General features: G+C 40.2%; 1 protein-coding gene across 1 annotated transcript; it reads right to left on the minus strand.

The window, feature by feature from the left end:
- Positions 1 to 16,708: 16,708 nt before the first annotated feature.
- Positions 16,709 to 17,578, minus strand: LOC144295295 (olfactory receptor 2D3-like). Its single transcript, XM_077867680.1, has one exon. It carries the CDS (start codon positions 17,576 to 17,578, stop codon positions 16,709 to 16,711), a length of 870 nt encoding a protein of 289 aa, XP_077723806.1.
- Positions 17,579 to 23,413: the final 5,835 nt, after the last annotated feature.

Consider the following 23,413-nt stretch of genomic DNA (forward strand, 5'->3'; position numbering starts at 1 on the left):
AGGACAGGAGCAATATCTTGATTGGGGCTGAAAAGTACTCAAGTAGTGGCTGAAAATCCTCAATTTGGAAAAAGAGAAATCTACAGTTTCAAGAACTTGAGTGAACTCTAAACAGAATAAACCCAATGATATCCACAGCCATACCAGAGATAAATTCCTGAACACTGAAAATTAAAAGAAAAACTCTTGAAAGCAGTAGGGAAAATCATCTTGTTTATAGGAGAAAAATTTGAATGACAGAAAATTTCTCATCAGAAACCTTGGTGGCTAGAAAGAAGGAGCACTCTAGCTTTCAAATGTTGAAGTAAAACAGTCAACTTTGATTCCAATATCCAGTGAAAATATCTTTCTAGAATGATGGGGATAGACACTCTCAGATGAAGGGAAACTAGGAGAATATGTTACCAGCAGACATAACCTTAAATAACAGGTATGAGAAGTTCTCTAAACTGAAAGGAAATGAAAAGAAGTTTCAAATAAGGAAGGAAAAACACAGTAAGCAAAAGCATGGGTAAAAATAATTTTCTTCTCTTCAGTTTTTGTTTAAAAAACTGAGATATAATAGACATATAAGATTCTATAAGTCTCAGGTGTACAACATGCTGACTTGATACATTTATATATTGAACTGTGATTACCATCATATCATTAGCTAACACCTTTATCATGTAAACTATAGTAATCAAGGTTCCGTAATTTGTGGAGGAAAAGACATATAGATCAATGAAACAGAAAAAGAATCTAAAAATAGGCCCATAAATATGTCTCTAAAAAGAAATTAAAAAACTTTTTTAAATAAACATTTCTCTAAATTTCTTTCTTTATTTAATAATTAATTTATTTTTATTGGTGTTCAATTTGCCAACATACAGAATAACACCCAATGCTCATCCCATCAAGTGTCCCCCTCAGTGCCCATCACCCATTTACCCCCACCCCTTGCCCTGGTCCCCTTCCACCACCCCTAGTTCTTTTCCCAGAGTTAGGAGTCTTCATGTTCTGTCTCTCTTTCTGATATTTCCTACCCATTTCTTCTCCCTTCCCTTCTATTCCCTTTCACTATTATTTATATTCCCCAAATGAATAAGACCATATAATGTTTGTACTTCTCTGATTGACTTACTTCACTCAGCATAATACCCTCCAGTTCCATCCATGTCAAAGCAAAGGGTAGGTATTTGTCATTTCTAATGGCTGAGTAATATTCCATTATATACATAGACCACATCTTCTTTATCCATTCATCTTTCGATGGACACTGAGGCTCCTTCCACAGTTTGGCTATTTTGGACATTGCTGCTATAAACATCGTGATGCAGGTGTCCCAGTGTTTCACTCCATCTGTATCTTTGGGGTTAATCCCCAGCAGTGCAATTGCTGGGTCATAGGGCAGATCTATTTCTAACTTTTTGAGGAATCTCCACACAGTTTTCCGGGGTGGCTGCACCAGTTCACATTCCCACCAACAGTGCAAGATGGTTCCCCTTTCTCCACATCCTCTCCAACATTTGTTGTTTCCTGCCTTGTTTTTCCCCATTCTCACTGGTGTGAGATGGGATCTCATTGTAGTTTTGATTTGTTTTTCCCTGATGGCGAGTGATGTGGAGCCTTTTCTCATGTGCTTGTTGGTCATGTCCATGTCTTCCTCTGAGATTTCTCTTCATGTCTTTTGCCCATTTCATGATTGGATTGTTTATTTTTTTGCTGTTGAGTTTAATAAGTTCTTTATAGATCTTGGAAACTAGCCCTTTATCTGATATGTCATTTGCAAATATCTTCTCCCATTCTGCAGGTTGTCTTTTGGTTTTGTTGACTGTTTCTTTTGCTGGACAGCATCTACTTATCTTGATGAAGTCCCAATAGTTCAATTTTTCTTTTGTTTCCCTTGCCTTTATGGATGTATGTTGCAAGAATTTGCTGTGGCCAGGTTCAAAAAGGGTGTTACCTTTTCTCCTCTAGGATTTTGATGGAATTTTGTCTCACATTTATATCTTTCATCCTTTTTGAGTTTATTTTGTGTATGGTGTAAGAGATTGATCTAATTTCATTCTTCTGCATGTGGATGTCCAATTTTCCCAGCACCATTTATTGAAGAGACTGTCTTTTTTCCAGTGGATACTCTTTCCTCCTTTATCGAATATTAGTTGGTCCACTTTTGGATTCTCTATTCTGTTCCACTGATCTATGTGTCTGTTTTTGTGCCTGTACCACACTGTCTTGATGATCACAGCTTTGTAGTACAACCTGAAATCTGGCATTGTGATCCCCCAGATATGGTTTTCTTTTTTAAAATTCCCCTGGCTATTCGGGGTCCTTTCTGATTCCACACAAATATTAAGATGATTTTTTCAAACTCTCTGAAGAAAGTGCATGGTATTTTGATAGGGATTGCATTAAACGTGTAAATTGCCCTGGGTAACATTGACATTTTCACAATATTAATTCTGCCAATCCATGAGCATGAAATATTTTTCCATCTCTTTGTGTCTTCCTCAATTTCTTTCAGAAGTGTTCTGTAGTTTTTAGGGTATAGATTCTTTACCTCTTTGGTTAGGTTTATTCCTAGGTATCTTATGCTTTTGGTGCAACTATAAATGGGATTGACTCCTTAATTTCTCTTTCTTCAGTCTCATTGTTAGTATATGGAAATGCCACTGACTTCTGGACATTGATTTTGTATCCTGCCACACTGACGAATTGCTGTATGAGTTCTAGCATTCTTGGAGTGGAGTCTTTTGGGTTTTCTACATACAGTATCCTGTCATCTGCGAAGAGGGAGAGTTTGGCTTCTTTGCCAATTTGATTGCCTTTTATTTCTTTTTGTTGCCTGATTGCAAGGATAGGAATTCTAGTACTGTGTTGAATGGCAGTGGTGAGAGTGGACATCCCTGTCTTGTTCCTGATCTTAGGGGAAAGGCTCCCAGTTATTCCCCATTGAGAATGATATTTGCTGTGGGCTTTTTGTAGATGGCTTTTAAGATGCTGAGGAATTTTCCCTCTATCCCCACACTCTGAAGAGGTTTCATAAGGAATGGATGCTGTATTTTGTCAAATGCTTTCTCTGCATCTTTTGAGAGGATCATATGGTTCTTGTTTTCTCTTGTTGATATGATCTATCACGTTGATTGCTTTACGAGTGTTGAACCAGCCTTACATTCCAGGATAAATTCCACTTGGTCATGGTGAATAATCTTCTTAATGTTTTGTTGGATCTGTGTTGAGAATTTTTGGATCAGTGTTCATCAGGGATATTGTCTATAATTCTCCTTCTTGGTGTGGTCTTTTTCTGGTTTTGGGAATAAGGTGATGCTTGCCTCATTGAACGAGTTTGGAAGTACTCCATCTCTTTCTATCTTTCCAAACAGCTTTAGTAGAATAGGTATGGTTTCTTCTTTCAACGTTTGATAGAATTCCCCCAGGAAGCCATCTTGCTCTGAACTTTTGTGTCTTGGGAGGTTTTAGATGACTGTTTCAATTTCCTCCCTGGTTATTGGCCCTCCAGGTTTTCTATTTCTTCCTGTTCCAGTTATAATAGTTTTTGGTTTTCCAGAAATGTGTCCACTTCTTCTAGATTGCCTAATTTATTAGCATATAGCTTCTCATAATAAGTTTTTAAGATCGTTTGTATTTCCTTGGTATTGGTGGTGATCTCTCCTCTTTCATTTGTGATTTTATTAATTAGAGTCTTTTCTCTTTTGCTTTTAATAAGGCTGGCTATGGTTTATGTATCCTATTAATTCTTTCAAAGAACCAACTATGTTTTAGTTGGTCTGTTCTACAGTTCTTCTGTTCTCTATTTCACTGAGTTCTGCTCGAATCTTTATTAACTCTCTTCTTCTGCTGGGTGTAGGATCTATTTGCAGTTCTTTCTCCAGTTCCTTTAGGTGCAAGGTTAGCTTGTGTATTTGAGTTCTTTCCAATTTTTTGAGAGATGTTTGTATTGTGATGTATTTCTCTCTCAGGACTGCTTTAGCTGTATCCCAAAGATTTTGAATGGTTGTATCTTCATTCTCATTAGTTTCTATGATTATTTTTAATTCTTCTGTAATTTCCTGGTTTACCCTTTCATCTTTCGCAGGTTGGTCTTTAATTTCCATGTGTTTGAATTCTTTCCAAACTTCTTCTTTTGATTTTGTTCTAGTTTCAAAGCATTATGATCTGAAAATATGCAGGGTATGATCCCAATCTTTTGGTATTGGTTAAGACCTGATTTGTTAACCAGTATGTGGTATTCTGGAAAAAGTTCCAAGTGCACTTGAGAAGAATGTGTATTCAGTTGCATTTGGATGTAAAGTTCTGTAAATATCTGTGAAATCCATCTGGTCCAGTGTATCATTTAATGCTCTTGTTTCTTTGGAGATGTTGTGCTTAGAATATCTGTCATTTGCAGAAAGTGCCGTGTTGAAGTTTCCCAGTATAAGTGCAGTATTATCTACGTATGTCTTAACTCTGGTTATTAATTGATTGATATACATGGCAGGTCTCACATTCGGGGCATAAATATTCATGATTGTTAGGTCCTCTTGTTGGATAGATCCTTTAAGTATGATAGAGCATCCCTCCTCATCCCTTACTACAGTAGTTGGGATAAACTTTAATTTATCTGATATGAGGATTGCTACCCCTGTTTTCTTTTGAGGACCATTTGAATGGCAAATTGCTCTCTAACCTTTAGTTTTCAGGTTGTAGGTGAACTTATGTCTAAAATGAGTCTCTTGTAGACAACAAATAGATTGGTCTTGCTTTTTTATCCAGTCTGAAACCCTGTGCCTTTTAATGGGATCATTAAGCCCATTCACGTTCAGAGTTACTTGAAAGATATGATATTAGTGTCATCATAATACCTATTCAGTCCCTGTTTTGTGGATTGTTTCTTGGACTTTCTTTTACAGAGTCCCCCTTAATATTTCTTGCAGAGCTGGTTTTGTGATCAGATATTTTTTCATTTTCTGCCTATCTTCGAAGCTCTTTATCTCTCCTTCTATTCTGAATGAGAGCCTTGCTGGATAGTGTATTCTTGGCTGCATGTTCTTCTCATTTAGGACCCTGAATATATCCTGCCAGCCCTTTCTGGCCTGCCGGGTCTCTGTGGAGAGGTCTGCTGTTATCCTAATGCTTCTCCCCATAAAACTTAGGGACCTTTTGTCTCTTGCTGCTTTAAGGATTTTCTCTTTATCATTGGAATTTGCAAGTTTCACTATTAAATGTCAGGCTGTTGAAGGGTTTTTATTGATTTTAGGGGGCGATCTCTCTATCTCCTGGATCTAAATGTCTGTTTCCCTCCCCATGTTAGGGAAATTCTCAGCTATGATTTGTTCAAATACACTTTCTGGTCCTCTGTCCCTTTCGGCGCTTTCTGGAACCCCAATTTAATGTAGTTTTTCCTTCTGAGGCTGTCATTTATTTCCTTAACCTTTCCTCATGATCTTCTAATTGTTTTTCTCTTTTTTTCCACTGCTTCCTTTCTTGCCATCAACTTGTACTCTACCTCTCTCACTCTATCTTCTACCTCATTAACTCTCATTGTTAGTCTCCAGTTTGGATTGCATCTCATTTAATTGATTTTTAATTTCAGCCTGATTTGATCTAAATTCTGCAGTCATGAAGTCTCTTGATTCCTTTGTGCTTTTTTCCAGAACCACCAATAGCTTTATTTTTTTAATTTTTATTTTATTTTTATTTTATTTTTTTAATTATTATTTTTTTATTGGAGTTCATTTTACCAACATATAGCATAACACCCACCAATAGGTTTATAATTGTGCTTGTGAATTGGCTTTCTAACAAGTTTTAATCCAAATTCTGTAACTCTGTGGCAGAAAGTACTGTTTTTTATTCTTTCTTTTGTGGTGAGTTCTTCCTTCTAGTCATTTTACTTAGTGCAGAATGGCTAAAACCAAGTTGTACTGGAAAAGGGAAGGAAAAGGGGGGAAAAGGGAGGGGGGAACAAATAAAAAAATCAAGGAAGGGTATCTCTGATTCTATATTCTGTAAGTCCGTCGACTTCCCCTGGAACTTTCCAGCGCTGCTTGTTCAAGAACTTGCTCTTCTCCTGTCCTTCCAGCTGGTCTTCTGAGGGAGGGGCCTGCTGTGCTGATTTTCAGGTGTGTGCACCTGGGGGAGCTGCCCAGCCCCTTGTCAGGTGCCCAGCTCAGTGGGAGCTGTTTATCCTGTGAGGCCCCTGATCCCTGGCGGCCAGCTCCGTCCCAGGCACAAGGTGACACCAGGAGGAACAACAGTGGCAGCGGCCAGCTCTCCAGCTCTGGAGTCAGCTCCTGCAGTAACTACTACAGTCTCCCAGTCCACAGGGGCCTGGATGCTCGGGGGACCCAGGTGGGGGGCACTTATCTGCACAGCTCAGGGGTGCCCGGCAACAGGAGCGTCCTTGCTGTCCTATGTCCTCCCAGCCTCCGCCTGTCCTGGGGGGAGCGCCAGATCCTGGGCTGTGTCCCCCAGTGCCCTGGGCTCCCGGGCTTGCGCCGCTGGAATCGCGCTCCCTCCCGAGCTGCACAGCCCCGGAGCTGTTCCCGGCCAGCAGGTGCGCGCTGCAGGCCTTTAGGGAGTTCAGCTGCAGTTTGTGGCATGCTCTCCCCGGGGCGCAGGTCCTCTGTTAGTGCCCCTGGGAGCCTGAGGGCATCCCCGCCCATCCTGGGGTCCTGCCCGAGCTCCCTGCGAGCGCCTTTCCATCAGGGAAAGTTGGTGAAGCTCCTGCTTCTCCGGGATGGGGCTTTCCTGTCCTGGGGCACTTGCCCTGCGGCCTTAGCCCGGCTCCTCGCGGGGGCGAGGGGGGGGCTCCCACTTGGATGCTTTTTTATTTCTTTATTTTTTCCATCTTCCTACCTTGATAGAAGCGCAAACTCTTCTCACTGTAGCATTCCAGCTGTTCTCTCTTTAAATCTCAACCGAATTCATAGGTTTTCAGGATGATTTGAAAGTTACCTAGGTAAGTTGGTGGGGATGGGTGACTTGGGGACCCTACTCTTCCGCCATCTTGCCCCCTCCCTAAACTTTATTTTTAGATCAGTTCTAGGTTTACAGAAAAACTGAAAAGTACCCTGTGTCCTTATATAGCTACTTTCCCCTATTTCTGACATCTTACATTATTATTATGGTATTTCTTACAATTAAAAAAATCAACATTGATGCCTCCTGATTTTAAGATTTCATTTATTTATTTATTTATTTATTTATTTTTTTAAATTTTTATTTATTTATGATAGTCACAGAGAGAGAGAGAGGCAGAGACACAGGCAGAGGGAGAAGCAGGCTCCATGCACCGGGAGCCTGATGTGGGATTCAATCCCGGGTCTCCAGGATCGCGCCCTGGGCCAAAGGCAGGTGCCAAACCGTTGTGCCACCCAGGGATCCCCAAATATTTCATTTATTAATTAGAGAGATAGACAGCAGGGGGACAGGGAGGGGGAGAGAGAGAGAGAGAGAGAATCCTAAGAACACTCCAAGTTGTGTGGAGCCCCACCTTGGGTCAATCTTGATCCAGAGACCCCAAAATCATGACCTGAGCTGAAACAAAGAGACGTACTGATTGAGCTATCTGGCACCCTACTGATACATTATTAACTAAAACTCATACTTTAATTGGATATCTTCTCTTTCTTTTCAAAACTTTATTTGAGAGAAAGAGATCATGATGCTGCGGGAGCAATAGAGGGAGAAACAGATTCCCCAGTGAACAGTGAGGCCCACATGGAGCTTGATCCCAGACCCCAAGATCATGACCTGAACCAAAAGCAGACGCTTAACCTACTGGGCACCCAGGTGCCTCTTTTCTTTTTTCTTTTCTTTTCTTCTTTTCTTTTCTTGTCTTTTCTTTTCTTTTCCCTTATAATCACTTTTCTGATCCAGGATCCCACCCAGAATGCCATATTACATTTACTAGTCATCTCTCCTTAAGCTGCTCTTGGCTGTGACAGGTTCTCAGACTTGTGTTTTGCTGACTGTTCCAGTTTTAAGGAGTACTGGTCACATATTTTATAGGAAGCTGACCTATTAGAAATTGTCTGGTGTTCTTCTCATGATTAGACTCAGGTTATGGGTTTAGGGGAGGGAGGTCACAAAGATAAAGTGCTATCTCCATCACATCATCTCAAGGGCACATGCTATCCACGAGACTGATCACTATTGCTGTTCACCTGGGTCATCTGACTAACCTAGTGTTGGTCAGCACACAATTTCCTTTGTCTTTTTCTTTCAGTGGCAGAGGAAGCACCAACAGCCTAATTTCTAGCCTCAGTGAAGCAGTAGCTCCAGCAACAGAGCCTGAGCTGATGGTGTTGGAAAAGCGAAGGCCGCCATCTAGTGCTGAGTGGCAGCGAGGTTGTCATCACACCCATTCTATCTGATTTTGGCCTGTGGTTCTGGCTGCAGTACCAGAAATACCATTCGTTCAATATTTTTCCTTTAACTAATATGACACATAGTCAATCTCTCTTACTTACAACTAAGAACCCTTATCTACATGTTATCTTTATTATTATTTTGGGGTGTACACAGGAAATGTTTTCTTTGGAAGCTTTCTGCCAGTTTATTCACTCTCTCCTTTCTTAGCAGGAGACAGAGCATGCATTGGGGAGCTTGTTTTGTTTTGCCTTGTTTTGTTTTGAGAGAGATGGAAGCTTTAATTAGTGTAAAAAAAACACCATCAATATCTATTTTGATGGAATGAATGGGAGCATAATCCTCTCAGCATTTCTGTTATCTACTGTTGTAAAAAAAAAAAAAATCACCGATAGTGCCTGAAAACTGTAACCATTTTATTTTGCTCAGGATTCTGTGGTTTCAGAATTTGGAATGGGGGGGACAAATACTGGTAATGGCAATGTTAACGATATGACCATAGCATGGATGGCTGAGATCATGGGAGGAATTATGAGGATGCAGAATAGTTGAATATTTCATTTTATGTGAAAATTAATAAATCTATGATACAAGACAGGAGTAGTGTGTTGGGAAAAGTTACAGTGATCCAGGGGTGAAGGTTTTCAAAGAGAAGAAGGAAGTGACCTGGGGATCTAAAATTATTTTTCCTTTATTTATTTTTTTAATTTATTTTTTATTGGTGTTAAATTTACCAACATACAGAATAACCCCCAGGGCCCGTCACCCAATCACTTCCACCCCCCGCCCTCCTCCCCTTCTAACACCCCTAGTCATTTCCCAGAGTTAGCAGTCCTTACGTTCTGTCTCCCTTTCTGATATTTCCCACACATTTCTTCTCCCTTCCCTTATATTCCCTTTCACTATTATTTATATTCCCCACATGAATGAGAATATATAATGTTTGTCCTTCTCTGACTGACTTACTTCACTCAGCATAATACCCTCCAGTTCCATCCACGTTGAAGCAAATGGTGGGTATTTGTCGTTTCTAATAGCTGAGTAATATTCCATTGTATACATAAACCACATCTTCTTTATCCATTCATCTTTCGATGGACACCGAGGCTCCTTCCACAGTTAGGCTGTTGTGGACATTGCTGCTATAAACATCGGGGTGCAGGTGTCCGGGCGTTTCACTGCATCTGTATCTTTGGGGTAAATCCCCAACAGTGCAATTGCTGGGTCATAGGGCAGGTCTATTTTTACCTCTTTGAGGAACCTCCACACAGTTTTCCAGAGTGGCTGCACCAGTTCACATTCCCACCAACAGTGTAAGAGGGTTCCCTTTTCTCCACATCTTCTCCAACATTTGTGGTTTCCTGCCTTGTTAATTTGCCCCATTCTCACTGGGGTGAGGTGGTATCTCATTGTGGTTTTGATTTGTTTTTCCCTGATGGCCAGTGATGCAGAGCATTTTCTCATATGCATGTTGGCCATGTCTATGTCTTCCTCTGTGAGATTTCTCTTCATGTCTTTTGCCCATTTCATGATTGGATTGTTTGTTTCTTTGGTGTTGAGTTTAATAAGTTCTTTATAGATCTTGGAAACTAGCCCTTTATCTGATATGTCATTTGCAAATATCTTCTCCCATTCTGTAGGTTGTCTTTTAGTTTTGTTGACTGTATCCTTTGCTGTGCAAAAGCTTCTTATCTTGATGAAGTCCCAATAGTTCATTTTTGCTTTTGTTTCTTTTGCCTTCATGGATGAATCTTGCAAGAAGTTACTATAGCCGAGTTCAAAAAGGGTGTTGCCTGTGTTCTTCTCTAGGATTTTGATGGAATCTTGTCTCACATTAGTTCTTTCATCCATTTTGAGTTTATCTTTGTGTATGGTGAAAGAGAGTGGTCTAGTTTCATTCTTCTGCATGTGGATGTCCAATTTTCCCAGCACCATTTATTGAAAAGACTGTCTTTCTTCCAATGGATAGTCTTTCCTCCTTTATCGAATATTAGTTGACCATAAAGTTCAGGGTCCACTTCTGGGTTCTCTATTCTGTTCCACTGTTCTATGTGTCTGTTTTTGTGCCAGTAGCACACTGTCTTGATGAGTACAGCTTTGTAGTACAACCTGAAATCTGGCATTGTGATGCCCCCAGATATGGTTTTCTTTTTTAAAATTCCCCTGGCTATTTGGGGTCTTTTCTGATTCCAGACAAATCTTGAAATAAGTTGTTCTAACTCTCTGAAGAAAGTCCATGGTATTTTGATAGGGATTGCATTAAATGTGTATATTGCCCTGGGTAACATTGACATTTTCACAATATTAATTCTGCCAATCCATGAGCATGGAAAATTTTTCCATCTCTTTGTATCTTCCTCAATTTCTTTCAGAAGTGTTCTATAGTTTTGAGGGTATAGATCCTTTGCATCTTTGGTTAGGTTTATTCCTAGGTATCTTATGCTTTTGGGTGCAGATGTAAATGGGATTGACTCCTTAATTTCTCTTTCTTCAGTCTCATTGTTAGTGTATAGAAATGCCACTGATTTCTGGGCATTGATTTTGTATCCTGCCACGCTACTGAATTGCTGTATGAGTTCTAGCAATCTTGGGGGTGGAGACTTTTGGGTTTTCTATGTAGAGTATCATGTCTTCGGCGAAGAGGGAGAGTTTGACTTCTTCTTTGCCAATTTGAATGCCTTTAATGTCTTTTTGTTGTCTGATTGCTGAGGCTAGGACTTCTAGTACTATGTTGAATAGCAGTGGTGAGAGTGGACATCCCTGTCTTGTTCCTGATCTTAGGGGAAAGGCTCCCAGTGCTTCCCCATTGAGAATGATATTTCCTGTGGGCTTTTCCTAGATGGCTTTTAAGATGTTGAGGAATGTTCCCTCTATCCCTACACTCTGAAGAGTTTTGATCAGGAATGGCTGCTGTATTTTGTCAAATGCTTTTTCTGCATCTAATGAGAGTATCATACGGTTCTTGGTTTTTCTCTTGCTGATATGATGAATCACATTGATTGTTTTACGGGTGTTGAACCAGCCTTGTGTCCCGGGGATAAATCCTACTTGGTCATGGTGAATAATTTTCTTAAGGTACTGTTGGATCCTATTGGCCAGTATCTTGTTGAGAATTTTTGCATCCATGTTCATCAGGTATATTGGTCTGTAATTCTCGTTTTTGGTGGGGTTTTTGTCTGGTTTTGGAATTAAGGTGATGCTGGCCTCATAGAATGAATTTGGAAGTACTCCATCTCTTTCTATCTTTCCAAACAGCTTTAGGAGAATAGGTATGGTTTCTTCTTTAAACGTTTGATAAAATTCCCCTGGGAAGCCATCTGGCCCTGGACTCTTGTGTCTTGGGAGGTTTTTGATGACTGCTTCAATTTCCTCCCTGGTTATTGGCCTGTTCAGGTTTTCTATTTCTTCCTGTTCCAGTTTTGGTAGTTTGTGGCTTTCCAGGAATGCGTCCATTTCTTCTAGATTGCCTAATTTATTGGCGTATAGCTGTTCATAGTTTGTTTTTAAAATCGTTTGTATTTCCTTGGTGTTGGTAGTGATCTCTCCTTTCTCATTCATGATTTTATTAAGTTGAGTCTTCTCTCTCTTCTTTTTAATAAGGCTGGCTAATGGTTTATCTATCTTATTAATTCTTTCAAAGAACCAACTCCTGGTTCTGTTGATCTGTTCCACAGTTATTAGGTCTCGATTTCGTTGAGTTCTGCTCGAATCTTTATTAACTCTCTTCTTATCCGGGGTGTGGGATCTATTTGCTGTTTTTTCTCTAGCTCCTTTATGTGTAGGGTTAGCTTTTGTATTTGAGTTCTTTCCAGTTTTTGAATGGATGCTTGTATTGCGATGTATTTCCCCCTTAGGACTGCTTTTGCTGCATCCCAAAGATTTTGGATGGTTGTATCTTCATTCTCATTAGTTTCCATGAATCTTTTTAATTCTTCCTTAATTTCCTGGTTGACCCTTTCATCTTTTAGCAGGCTGGTCCTTAACCTCCACGTGTTTGAGGTCCTTCCAAACTTCTTGTTGTGATTTAGTTCTAATTTCAAGGCATTATGGTCTGAGAATATGCAGGGGACGATCCCAATCTTTTGGTATCGGTTCAGACCCGATTTGTGACCCAGTATGTGATCTATTCTGGAGAAAGTTCCATGTGCACTTGAGAAGAATGTGTATTCAGTTGAGTTTGGATGTAAAGTTCTGTAGATATCTGTGAAATCCATCTGGTCCAGTGTATCATTTAAAGCTCTCATTTCTTTGGAGATGTTGTGCTTAGAAGACCCATCGAGTATAGAAAGCGCTAGATTGAAGTCACCAAGTATAAGTGTATTATTATCTAAGTATTTCTTCACTTTGGTTAATAATTGATTTATATATTTGGCAGCTCCCACATTCGGGTCATATATATTGAGGATTGTTAAGTCCTCTTGTATGATAGAGTGACTGTCTTCATCTCTCACTACAGTCTTCGGGGTAAATTTTAGTTTATCTGATATAAGGATGGCTACCCCTGCTTTCTTTTCAGGACCATTTGAATGGTAAATGGTTCTCCAACCTTTTATTTTCAGGCTGTAGGTGTCCTTCTGTCTAAAATGAGTCTCTTGTAGACAGCAAATAGATGGGTCCTGCTTTCTTATCCAGTCTGAAACCCTGCGCGTTTTGATGGGGTCATTAAGCCCGTTCACGTTCAGAGTTACTATTGAAAGATATGAGTTTAGTGTCATCATGATATCTATTCAGTCCTTGTTTTTGTGGATTGTTCCACTGGACTTCTTCTTAAAGGGGAATTTTAAGAGTCCCCCTTAAAATTTCTTGCAGAGCTGGTTTGGAGGTCACATATTCTTTCAGTTCCTGCCTGTCTTGGAAGCTCTTTATCTCTCCTTCCATTTTGAAAGAGAGCTTTGCTGGATAAAGTATTCTTGGTTGCATGTTCTTCTCATTTAGGACCCTGAATATATCCTGCCAGCCCTTTCTGGCCTGCCAGGTCTCTGTGGAGAGGTCTGCTGTTACCCTAACACTCCTCCCCATAAAAGTCAGGGATTTCTTGTCTCTTGCTGCTTTAAGGATCTTCTCTTTATCTTTGGAATTTGCAAGCTTCACTATTAAATGTCGAGGTGTTGAACGGTTTTTATTGATTTTAGGGGGGGATCTCTCTATTTCCTGGATCTGAATGCCTGTTTCCGTTCCCAGATTAGGAAAGTTTTCAGCTAGAATTTGTTCAAATACATATTCTGGCCCTCTGGCCCTTTCGGTGCCCTCGGGAACACCAATTAAACGTAGGTTTTTCTTCCTCAGGCTGTCGTTTATTTCCCTTATTCTATCTTCATGGTCTTTTAATTGTTTGTCTCTTTTTTCCTCAGTTTCCCTCTTTGCTATCAACTTGTCTTCTATGTCACTCACTCGTTCTTCCACCTCGTTAACTCTCGTCGTTAGGACTTCTAGTTTGGATTGTATCTCATTCAATTGATTTTTAATTTCTGCCTGATTAGCTCTAAATTCTGCAGTCATGAAGTCTCTTGAGTCCTTTATGCTTTTTTCTAGAGCCACCAGTAGCTTTATAATAGTGCTTCTGAATTGGCTTTCTGACATTGAATTGTAATCCAGATTTTGTAACTCTGTGGGAGAGAGGACTGTTTCTGATTCTTTCTTTTGAGGTGAGGTTTTCCTTCTAGTCATTTTGCTCAGTGCAGAGCGGCCAAAAGCAAGTTGTATTGGGAAAAGGAGAAAAAGAGAGGAGAGAAAGAAGGAAAGAAAAGAGAAAGAGGGAAAAAAAAGTCAGAAAAAGAGAAAGAAAAAGAAAGGAAAAAAAGGTTTGGGGGAAGGAAACAAATCAAAACGCAAAACAAACAAAACAAAACAAAACAACAACAAAAAAAAAAAAAAGAAAAAAAGAACCACGGGGGAGTATCTTCTGATTCTGTGTACTTTAAGTCCCTTGGCTTCCCCTGAAAATTGTCCGTCTTCTGGGGGAGGGGCCTGCTGTGCTGATTTTCAGGTGTTAGCACTTGGGGGAGCTGCTCAGCCCCTGCCTGGTGCAGGGCTCAGTGGGGGTTGTTTACCCTGTGAGGCCCCAGGAGGAACCACCGCAGTGGCGGGGCCAGCTCTGGAGCCCTGGAGTCAGCTCCCGCAGTAACCACAGAGCTCTCCATCTGCAGGGACTGGAGGCTCCGGGGCGGGGCCGCTGATCTGCTCAGCTCGGGGCAGGAGCGGCCTTGCTGTCCTGGGCCCTCCTGGCCTCTGCCTGTCCTGGGGGAGGCCGGATCCTGGGCTGTGTCCCGGCGCCCTGTGCTCCGGGGCCTGCGCTGTTGGATTCGCTCTCGGCCTTGCAGCCCCCTCCGCGGAGCCGCCGCCCGAGTCCCTCCGAGCTGCTCCGGGTCCCACCGTGCGCTGCAGCCCTTTAGGGACCTCGGCGCACTCTCCCCGGGGTGCTGGTGTCTGTTAGTGTCCCCAGGAGCCCGAGGGCATCCCCGCCCTTCTGGGTCCTGCTCCACCTCCCTGCGAGCCCCTTTCCGCCCGGGAAGGTCGGTGCAGCTCCTGCTTCTCCGGGACGGGGCTCTCCTGTCCTGGGGACACTCGCCCCGGCCTCAGCCCGGCTCCTCGCGGGGCCCCACCCCTTGGAGGCCTTTTGTTTCTTTATTTCTTTTTCCCCGTCTTCCTGCCTTGATAGAAGCGCGAACTCTTCTCACTGTAGCATTCCAGGTGTTCTCTCTTTAATTCTCAGGCCGAATTCATAGATTTTCAGGATAATTTGAAGGTTTTCTAGGGAATTTGGTGGAGACAGGTGATTTGGGGACCTACTCTTCCGCCATCTTGCCCCTCCTCCCTAAAATTGTTTTATCAAGCTCACAATCTCACTTTCTTAGCCATACCTTCTTTCTTCTTTCTTCTTCATGGCAAGACTTTTCTAAGTTAGTGTCCAATTTTTCTGTTTACATTTTCTTATTTTTCCTCCCACTAATGAAATAGATATCATTTAGTAATCAGGGGCAGCCAGATCACAACTTCACCTATTAGTGCTTTCTGCAGTCTGTATCACTTCAAGAAGCACATGCTATTTATATGAAAGTTTTCCCTGATCCTCACACCCCAGATTAGCATCTGTCTATTGTGGCGCAGCTCCAGTAATATCAAAAGGACAGTAACAAATGCAAAAATGTGTATTGAAACACATAATACATCACTCATTGTTCTGGGTATATCGGATACAACTAGAGTCAGATAAGAGAAAATGAGAAAAGAGCTCATAATGGTTTTAAAATGAATGTATGGATGCATGAATGAAAGAAAGAAGAAATTTAGCTACTAGGTATCACTTCACCGGGGAAGTCTTCTACAGCAGAGTCAGTAGTTCCTGACTACTGCCGTTCCTTGTTCCTGGACTCATATCCATGGTAACTATAGAAGAGTCTTACAGTTTCATTGAATCCCTTCTAAACAAGTGATTGATTAAAACATTGTGTAAAATATGGATGTCGCTGTCAGGCAGATCCCTATCACATATGTATATATTTAACTTGGGATAAGATTTTTGAAAACTCATTTTTTTAAGTTTTCAGGAAAAAACATTATGAACTAGAATGTATTTTGGTTTTGGCACAATTTTACAAGTTTAAATGCTCTAAACCATGAATAATCCCAGCATAAAGATTCTTCCAGATACACCTATTGTTTCTATCAGAGCCTATTTCTATGTTTCTCTGAATGAGACATCTAATGTGAAAAGTCTTTAATGTTAGAATCATGTATGCAACTCATATTAGATGTTATTTTTAAATAATCCAGTTTAAACCTCTTAGATTCAGTTGTGATCATGCTTAAAACATATCCAGGTTAGGTGAATTAACCACAAACTCCAAAATAGTACTTGATGTGTTATATAATCAAGAAAATCTAACTGTATCCTTTTGTTTCTTCTCTATGTTATAGCTTCATGTGAAGATTTACAGTTTTTAGAACATGTCCTTCACTTTTATGCTTCCTTAACTAATTCATACCGTCTACCAAAATCCCGCACCTATTTTAAGAATATTACAATAGTCCTAAAAATCAGACCCACAGAGTTGCCTGCATGGCTAAGTCAGTTGAGCATCTGACTCTTGATTTTGGCAGAGGTCATGATGTCAGGGTGGTGATATCAAGCCCTGAGTCAGCTCTGTCCTGGGTGTAGAGCCTGCTTATGATTCTCTCTCTAATTCTCCTCTGCCCTTCCTCTAACCTGCTAGAGCAAGCACACATGTAATATTCTCTCAAAAAATTAAAATAAAGTAAAATAAAAGTCAGACCCTGAGATCACCATCTCTCAGAAAAGGGCTTTCTTCCTGCTAGGTTTCTGAAAGCTCCTTTAACATCCTTGTTTCTCAGGCTATAAATTATGGGGTTCAACATTGGAGTCACCACTGCATAGAACACAGATCATTTTATCCCTTTCATTCATTTTCTTGGAGTTTGGCTTCATGTAGTTGAACATTCCTGAGCCAAAGAAGAAGACAACAACAATGAGATGGGAACCACAGGTAGAGAAAACCTTAAGCCTCCCCTCCCCAGACTGCATCGGGATTACAGTGGAGATAATATTCCAGTAGGAAACCAGAATCAGGCAGACAGGAGCTAAAAGGATGTCCACGCTCATTGCAAAGATGGCCATTTCTGTGCTGTAAGTATCTGCTGAAGCCACCTTCAGAAGGGCAGGAAGTTCATAAAAGTAGTGATTAATAATGTTCTGCCCTTGATAGGGTAGTTGGAAAGTAAAGGTGGTATCCATCAGAGACACAAGTGCTCCACTGGCCCAGGATCGTATGGCCAACTGGAGACACACCTGTTGGGTCATGATGCTAGAGTAGTGCAGGGGCTTGCAGACAGCCACGTACCAGTCATAAGACATCACCGCCAGCAGAGCACACTCTGTACACCCAGCCAGAAGGGAAACAACTATCTGTGCCATACACCCAAGAAAAGAAATTGTTTTCCTCTTTACCAGGAAATGGACCAACACTTGAGGGATGATGCTGGTAGAGAAACAGAGATCTGTGAAAGAGAGGTTTCTAAGAAAAAAGTACATGGGAGTGTGAAGTCGAGAGTCCATGAAGATGAGAATGATGATGAGCAGGTTCCCAAGCACAGTCAAAAGATAAATGATGAGAAAATGAACAAACAGCAGGATCTGGGTCTGCAAGTCTTGTGAAAGGCCCAGGAAAATAAACTCAGCCACAGAGGTTTGGTTTTCCTCTCCCATTGAGATTATGCCTATTTACCTGTTTGCACAAATAAAAAGAACAACCTTTTGGTTTGTAACATCGAGTCTTGTAGAAGAGTCTTATTTAAAGCTCAGCTTATAACCAGATTGGCTATTTCTAGCTTTTTGCTATCCAAGTCATTCTAATTAATACTAAATAGAATATCTTAATTCTTATTTGTTGGTTGTAATTTCAATCCACTTCATTTTTTTTCCAAATCTCCTCTTCTCAGTGGCATTTACAGATTATGACATTGTTAAAGTCTTCCTTGCTAGTTCTGATATGAGGATATTGGATTTCACATGGATTTTACTAAATGGCTGGACACATATTACAAAATGACTATATATTGTTAACACTATGACCATGTATAAACCTGCATCACTATCTGTTCAAAACACTACATATTTAATTATAACCTATGTGTGAAAATATGAAACAGCTTTCAGGCATCAAGCTTAATTTGACCTCTTAGAAAACAACATATTTTTCTTGGTTTAAAATAAAGTTTAGCATTTAATATGCATGTATTGTTCTACTTGGATTAAAGAGTAAAATACTAAAAGTAAAACAATAAAAAATAGGAAAAATAAGTTAAAATTATCATGATATCTGGATAGGATCAGACTGATACAAAAGCTATCTATAAACCATGTAGGAAAACATGTAGAATTTACAACATAAATTGAAAGACTTCTGTGAGATACTAGCATCATGAATAAAATTAGAAGATAAACTGCAAAGTGAGGAAAATTATTTGAAGATGTCAAAAGTTAATTTTTTTTACATTATGGTTACACATAAATCATGAAAATTGTGGAGTCCAAGAAATAATGGGCCAAGGACATGAACAGACTTTCTACTTACAAAGAAGAAATGCAAACAGCTACAAAATATAAGAATAATACTTGATATTATTATAACTAAATAAAACTACAGGAGTGAGAGATACATTTTTCACCTGGGAAAACAAATGAAAACAATCACAAAAAGAACCACAAAACAAAATAGTAACTTGTAATTTACTGAAAATTTAACATGTGGCAGGCATGATGGGTTTTATATAATTACATTGTCCCAATACCATAAGGTAGACATTATTAATCTTAGCTTCCAGACAAAAAAAAACTGAGGCACAGAAAAGCACAGCTACCTTCCCCAAATTACCCAATTAATAAATGGTAGCATTGATTAACTATATAATGAGGTGCAAAAAAAAGATATTTCTGTGCAATGCAAATGGGTAGGAAAATTAATCTCTCTGGAAAATAATTTTGTAAAATATATTTTATTTTATTTTAAAGATTTTATTTATTTATTTATTTATTTATTTATTTATTTATTTATTTATGAGAGAGACAGACAGAGAGAGAGAGAGGCAGAGACACAGGCAGAGGGAGAAGCAGGCTCCATGCAGGGAGCCCGATGCGGGACTTGATCCCGGGTCTCCAGGATCACACCCTGGGTTGAAGGCAGCACTAAACTGTTGAGCCATCCAGGCTTCCCTGTCAAATATATTTTAAACTTTAAATATGTGTATACTTTGACCCAGTTCTCAAGTATATTTGGAGTAGGCAGAGATTCCCTTTTTACTGGTGCTTTCTTCCCCATGAAGAAGAACCATTCTAGACATTCTAGACATTCTAGAATGTTGTTTGGTCCCTCTTTACTACTGGCTAGGGCTATTGTGCTTAAAAGGTCATGCATGTTCTATTTCCATACTTCTTCACGAAACTGGACTGATTAAATTGGAAAAGTCCCACTCAAGCTGTAAGAAAGGTTGAAGATTTTGAAAGACTTTTGACTAGACCAAGTACCCCAAATGAGGCTTATCAGAGTTCTGAATTTGAGTACATTAGAGACTACTGCAATTAACAAAAAGCAGTAACTTATTTTCATATTTCTTGTTTCTTTTGTAGGACTCTAAGAAGAAGAATGACCAGGACTAGATAATATTAAGAGTTCCTGAGTCCTCTCGGCCTAATACCATATAATATTCCCAAATATTGTTTCAATTTCTGAATACAATTCTAGGAATCTATTCTAAATAAGTCCTCTAAATTTTTGAAAAATATCAACAAGAATATTTATTTATCCTGTCATATAATAATGGTTAAAAACAGGCATAGAGACATACAGAAGATGATGGAGAACCCAGAAATAAACCCACACATATGCAGTCAACTGATCTTTGATAAGTGAGCCAAGAATACAAAATGAGGAAATGACAGTGTCTCCAATAAAGAGTGTTTGAACAACTGGATATCCACATCAAGAGAATGAAATTGGACACTTATGTCACATTCATATACAAAAATCAACTCAAAAATGGATGAATGTCTTAACATCAGACCTGAAAATAAAAACTCCATGAAGAAACCATAAGGACAACTTCTGGACATTAGACTTGGCAGTGATCTTGTGTGTGACACCAAAAGCACAAGTAATAAAGTAAAAATTAGACAAATGAGATTAAAAACAAAACCCAACTAAAAAGCTTCTGCACAGCAAAGGACACAATCAACAAAATGAAAGAGAAAAAAAGGAAATGCAACATATGAGATGGGAGAAAATATTTGTAAACCATAAATCTGATAAAGGGCTAATATCTGAAATATGTAAGGAACTCCTACAATTCAATGGCAAAAAATGCAAATAATCTAATTTTTTAAAGACAAGAAAACCAAATAAATATTTCTCCAGAGAAGACATACAATGGCCAAGAGGTACATGAAAAGTTGTGCATAATTACTAATCATCATGGAAGGGTAAATCAAAACCACAATGAATTATTATGTTAACTCTATTAAGATGGTTTTTATTAATAAAATCTTTAAAAAAGGGGACACCTGGGTGGCTCAGTGGTTGAGTATCTGCCTTCAGCTTAGGTTGTGATCCGGGATCCTCGGATCGAGTCCTACATCGAGCTCTCTGCAGGGAGCCTGCTTCTCCCTCTGCTTGTGTTTCTGTCTCTCTCTCTGTGTGTGTCTCTCATGAATAAATAAAAGGCCATGAAAGGTAACTAGTGTTGATGAGAACGTAGAGAAAAGGAAACCCCTGTATATTTTTAGTGGGATGTACACTGGTGCAGCCACTGTGGAAAAGAAGACTGGAGGTCTCTCAAAAAAATTAAAAATAGAACTACCATATGATCCAGGAATCTCACTTTTGGGTATATATCAAAAGGAACTGAAAGCAGGATCTTGAAGAAATATTTGAACCCCATGTTCATTACAGTATTACCCATAACAATCAAGACATAGAATTAATTTAAATGTCCATTGACAAATGGATAAAGAAAATGTTGACTATACCCCCCCATAGAGTATTATTTGCCCTTAAAAAAGAGGAAATCCTACCATTTGTGACAACATGGATGAACCTGGAGGACATTATGCTAAGTGAATTAAGCCAGATACAGAAGAATTGATAGAAAAAAATGACAACTATATGATAACACTGATGCAAAATAATCAAACTTATAGAAGCAGAGAGTGGTATGATCATTGCATGGGCTTTGGGAAGGGGGAAATTATTAGTCAAATTAGTTATTAGCCAAAGGATACTAGGTTTCAGTTATGTAAAATGAATAAGTCCTAGAGATGTATTGTACAGTATAGTGCCTATAACTCATCAAAGAACCAGTTCCTCTCTCACAGTTATTTCTGAAATTCCACAGGTAATAACTACTCTCAGCACTGTCAGTAATGTAATGTTTGTCACTTTCTTCTTCCCCTTATTTGATTGTCTAGTTGTTATCTGAGTACTGCTATTTCTTCTATATCCTACAGATAATGGATAATATCATTAATAATAATGATGATAATCATCTTCCACCAGTACTTACCAAAAGTGATTTTGCTAATGCTTTGGGCACCAATGTTAATATATGTTTTCAAAATGCACAAAAAGGACTGAAAGAAAACTATTTCCAATATGTTTGGAGTGATTGACTCTGGGTATTGAAATTACATGTGGATTACTTTTTTTTCTTTTTTAACGTTTTTGTTCTTTAATGGGTCACCATGTATTGCCAATATAGGAAAAATATAAACATGGGAAAATCTAAACAGCACTTAGTTGAGGATACCCCTAAACTAAAGTCATATTATTGCATCTGATTTTGGTCTTAATAAAGTAGCCGCTACATGACCAGCCCTCTTTCTAGAAGCAATATAAAACAAAATATGGCTGACTCCAAATATGGCAGAAGAGTAGGGTCCCCAAGTCACCTGTCCCCACCAACTTACCTAGATATTTTTCAAATCATCCTGAAAACCTATGAATTCGGTCTGAGATTTAAAGAGAGAAGAGCTGAAAAGCTACAGTGAGAAGAGTTTATGCTTCTATCAAGTACAACTTGTTTTTGGCCACTCTGCAATGAGCAAAATGACTAGAAGGAAAAACTCCCCTCAAAAGAAAGAATCAGAAACAGTCCTCCCTCCCACAGAGTTACAAAATTTGGATTACAATTCTATGTCAGAAAACCAATTCAGAAGCACAATTATAAAGCTACTGGTAGCTCCAGAAAAAAGATAAAGGATTCAAGAGACTTCATGATGGCAGAATTTAGATATAATCAGGATGAAATTAAAACAATTAAATGAGATGCAATCCAAACTAGAGGTCCTAATGATGAGGGTTAACGAGGTAGAAGAACGAGTGAGTGACATAGAAGACAAGTTGATAGCAAGGAGGGAAACTGAGGAAAAAAGGGGAAAAACAATTAAAACATCACGAGGAAAGGTTAAGGGAAATAAATGGCAGCCTCAGAAGGAAAAATCTAGGTTTAACTGGGGTTCCTGAGGGCACTGAAAGGGACAGAGGTCCAGAATATGTATTTGAACAAATTATAGCTGCGAACATTCCTAACTTGGGAAGTGAAACAGGCATTCAGATCCAGGAAATAGAGAGATACCCCCCTAAAATCAATAAAAACCGCTCAATACATGGAAATTTAATAGTGAAACTTGCAAATTCCAAAGATAAAGAGAAGATCCTTAAAGGAGCAAGACACAAGAAATATCTAGCTTTTATGGGGAGAAATATTAGATTAACAGCAGACTTCTACACAGAGACCTGGCAGGCCAGAAAGGGCTGGCAGGATATATTCAGGGTCCTAAATGAGAAGAACATGCAACCAAGAACACTTTATCCAGGGGGAGGGGCAAGATGGCGGAAGAGTAGGGTCTCCAAATCACCTGTCTCCACCAAATTACCTAGAAAACCTTCAAATTATCTGGAAAATCTATGAATTCGGCCTGAGAATTAAAGAGAGAACACCTGGAATGCTACAGTGAGAAGAGTTCGCGTTTCTATCAAGGTAGGAAGACGGGGAAAAAGAAATAAAGAAACAAAAGGCCTCCAAGGGGGAGGGGCCCCGCGAGGAGCCGGGCTGAGGCCGGGGCGAGTGTCCCCAGGACAGGAGAGCCCCGTCCCGGAGGAGCAGGAGCTGCACCAACCTTCCCGGGGGAAAGGGGCTCGCAGGGAGGTGGAGCAGGACCAGGAGGGCGGGGATGCCGTCGGGCTCCCCGGGACAGTAACAGACACCTGTGCCCCGGGAGAGTGCGCGGAGCTCCCTAAGGGCTGCAGCGCGCACGGCTGGACCCGGAGCAGCTTGGAGGGGCTCGGGCGGCGGCTCCGCGGAGGGGGCTGCGGGGCGGGAGCAGCTCGGGGGGGCTCGGGCAGAGGAAGAGGCTCCGTGCGGAGGGGGCTGCACGGTTCCAGGAGCAGCTCGGGGTGCTCGGGCGGCGGCTCCGCGGAGGGGGTTGCGCGGCCCGGGAGCGCGAATCCACCAGCGCAGGCTCCGGAGCACAGGGCGCCGGGACACAGCC

The sequence above is a fragment of the Canis aureus genome, chromosome 23 (genome assembly GCF_053574225.1).
Source record: "Canis aureus isolate CA01 chromosome 23, VMU_Caureus_v.1.0, whole genome shotgun sequence".
NCBI classification, from domain to species: domain Eukaryota; kingdom Metazoa; phylum Chordata; class Mammalia; order Carnivora; family Canidae; genus Canis; species Canis aureus.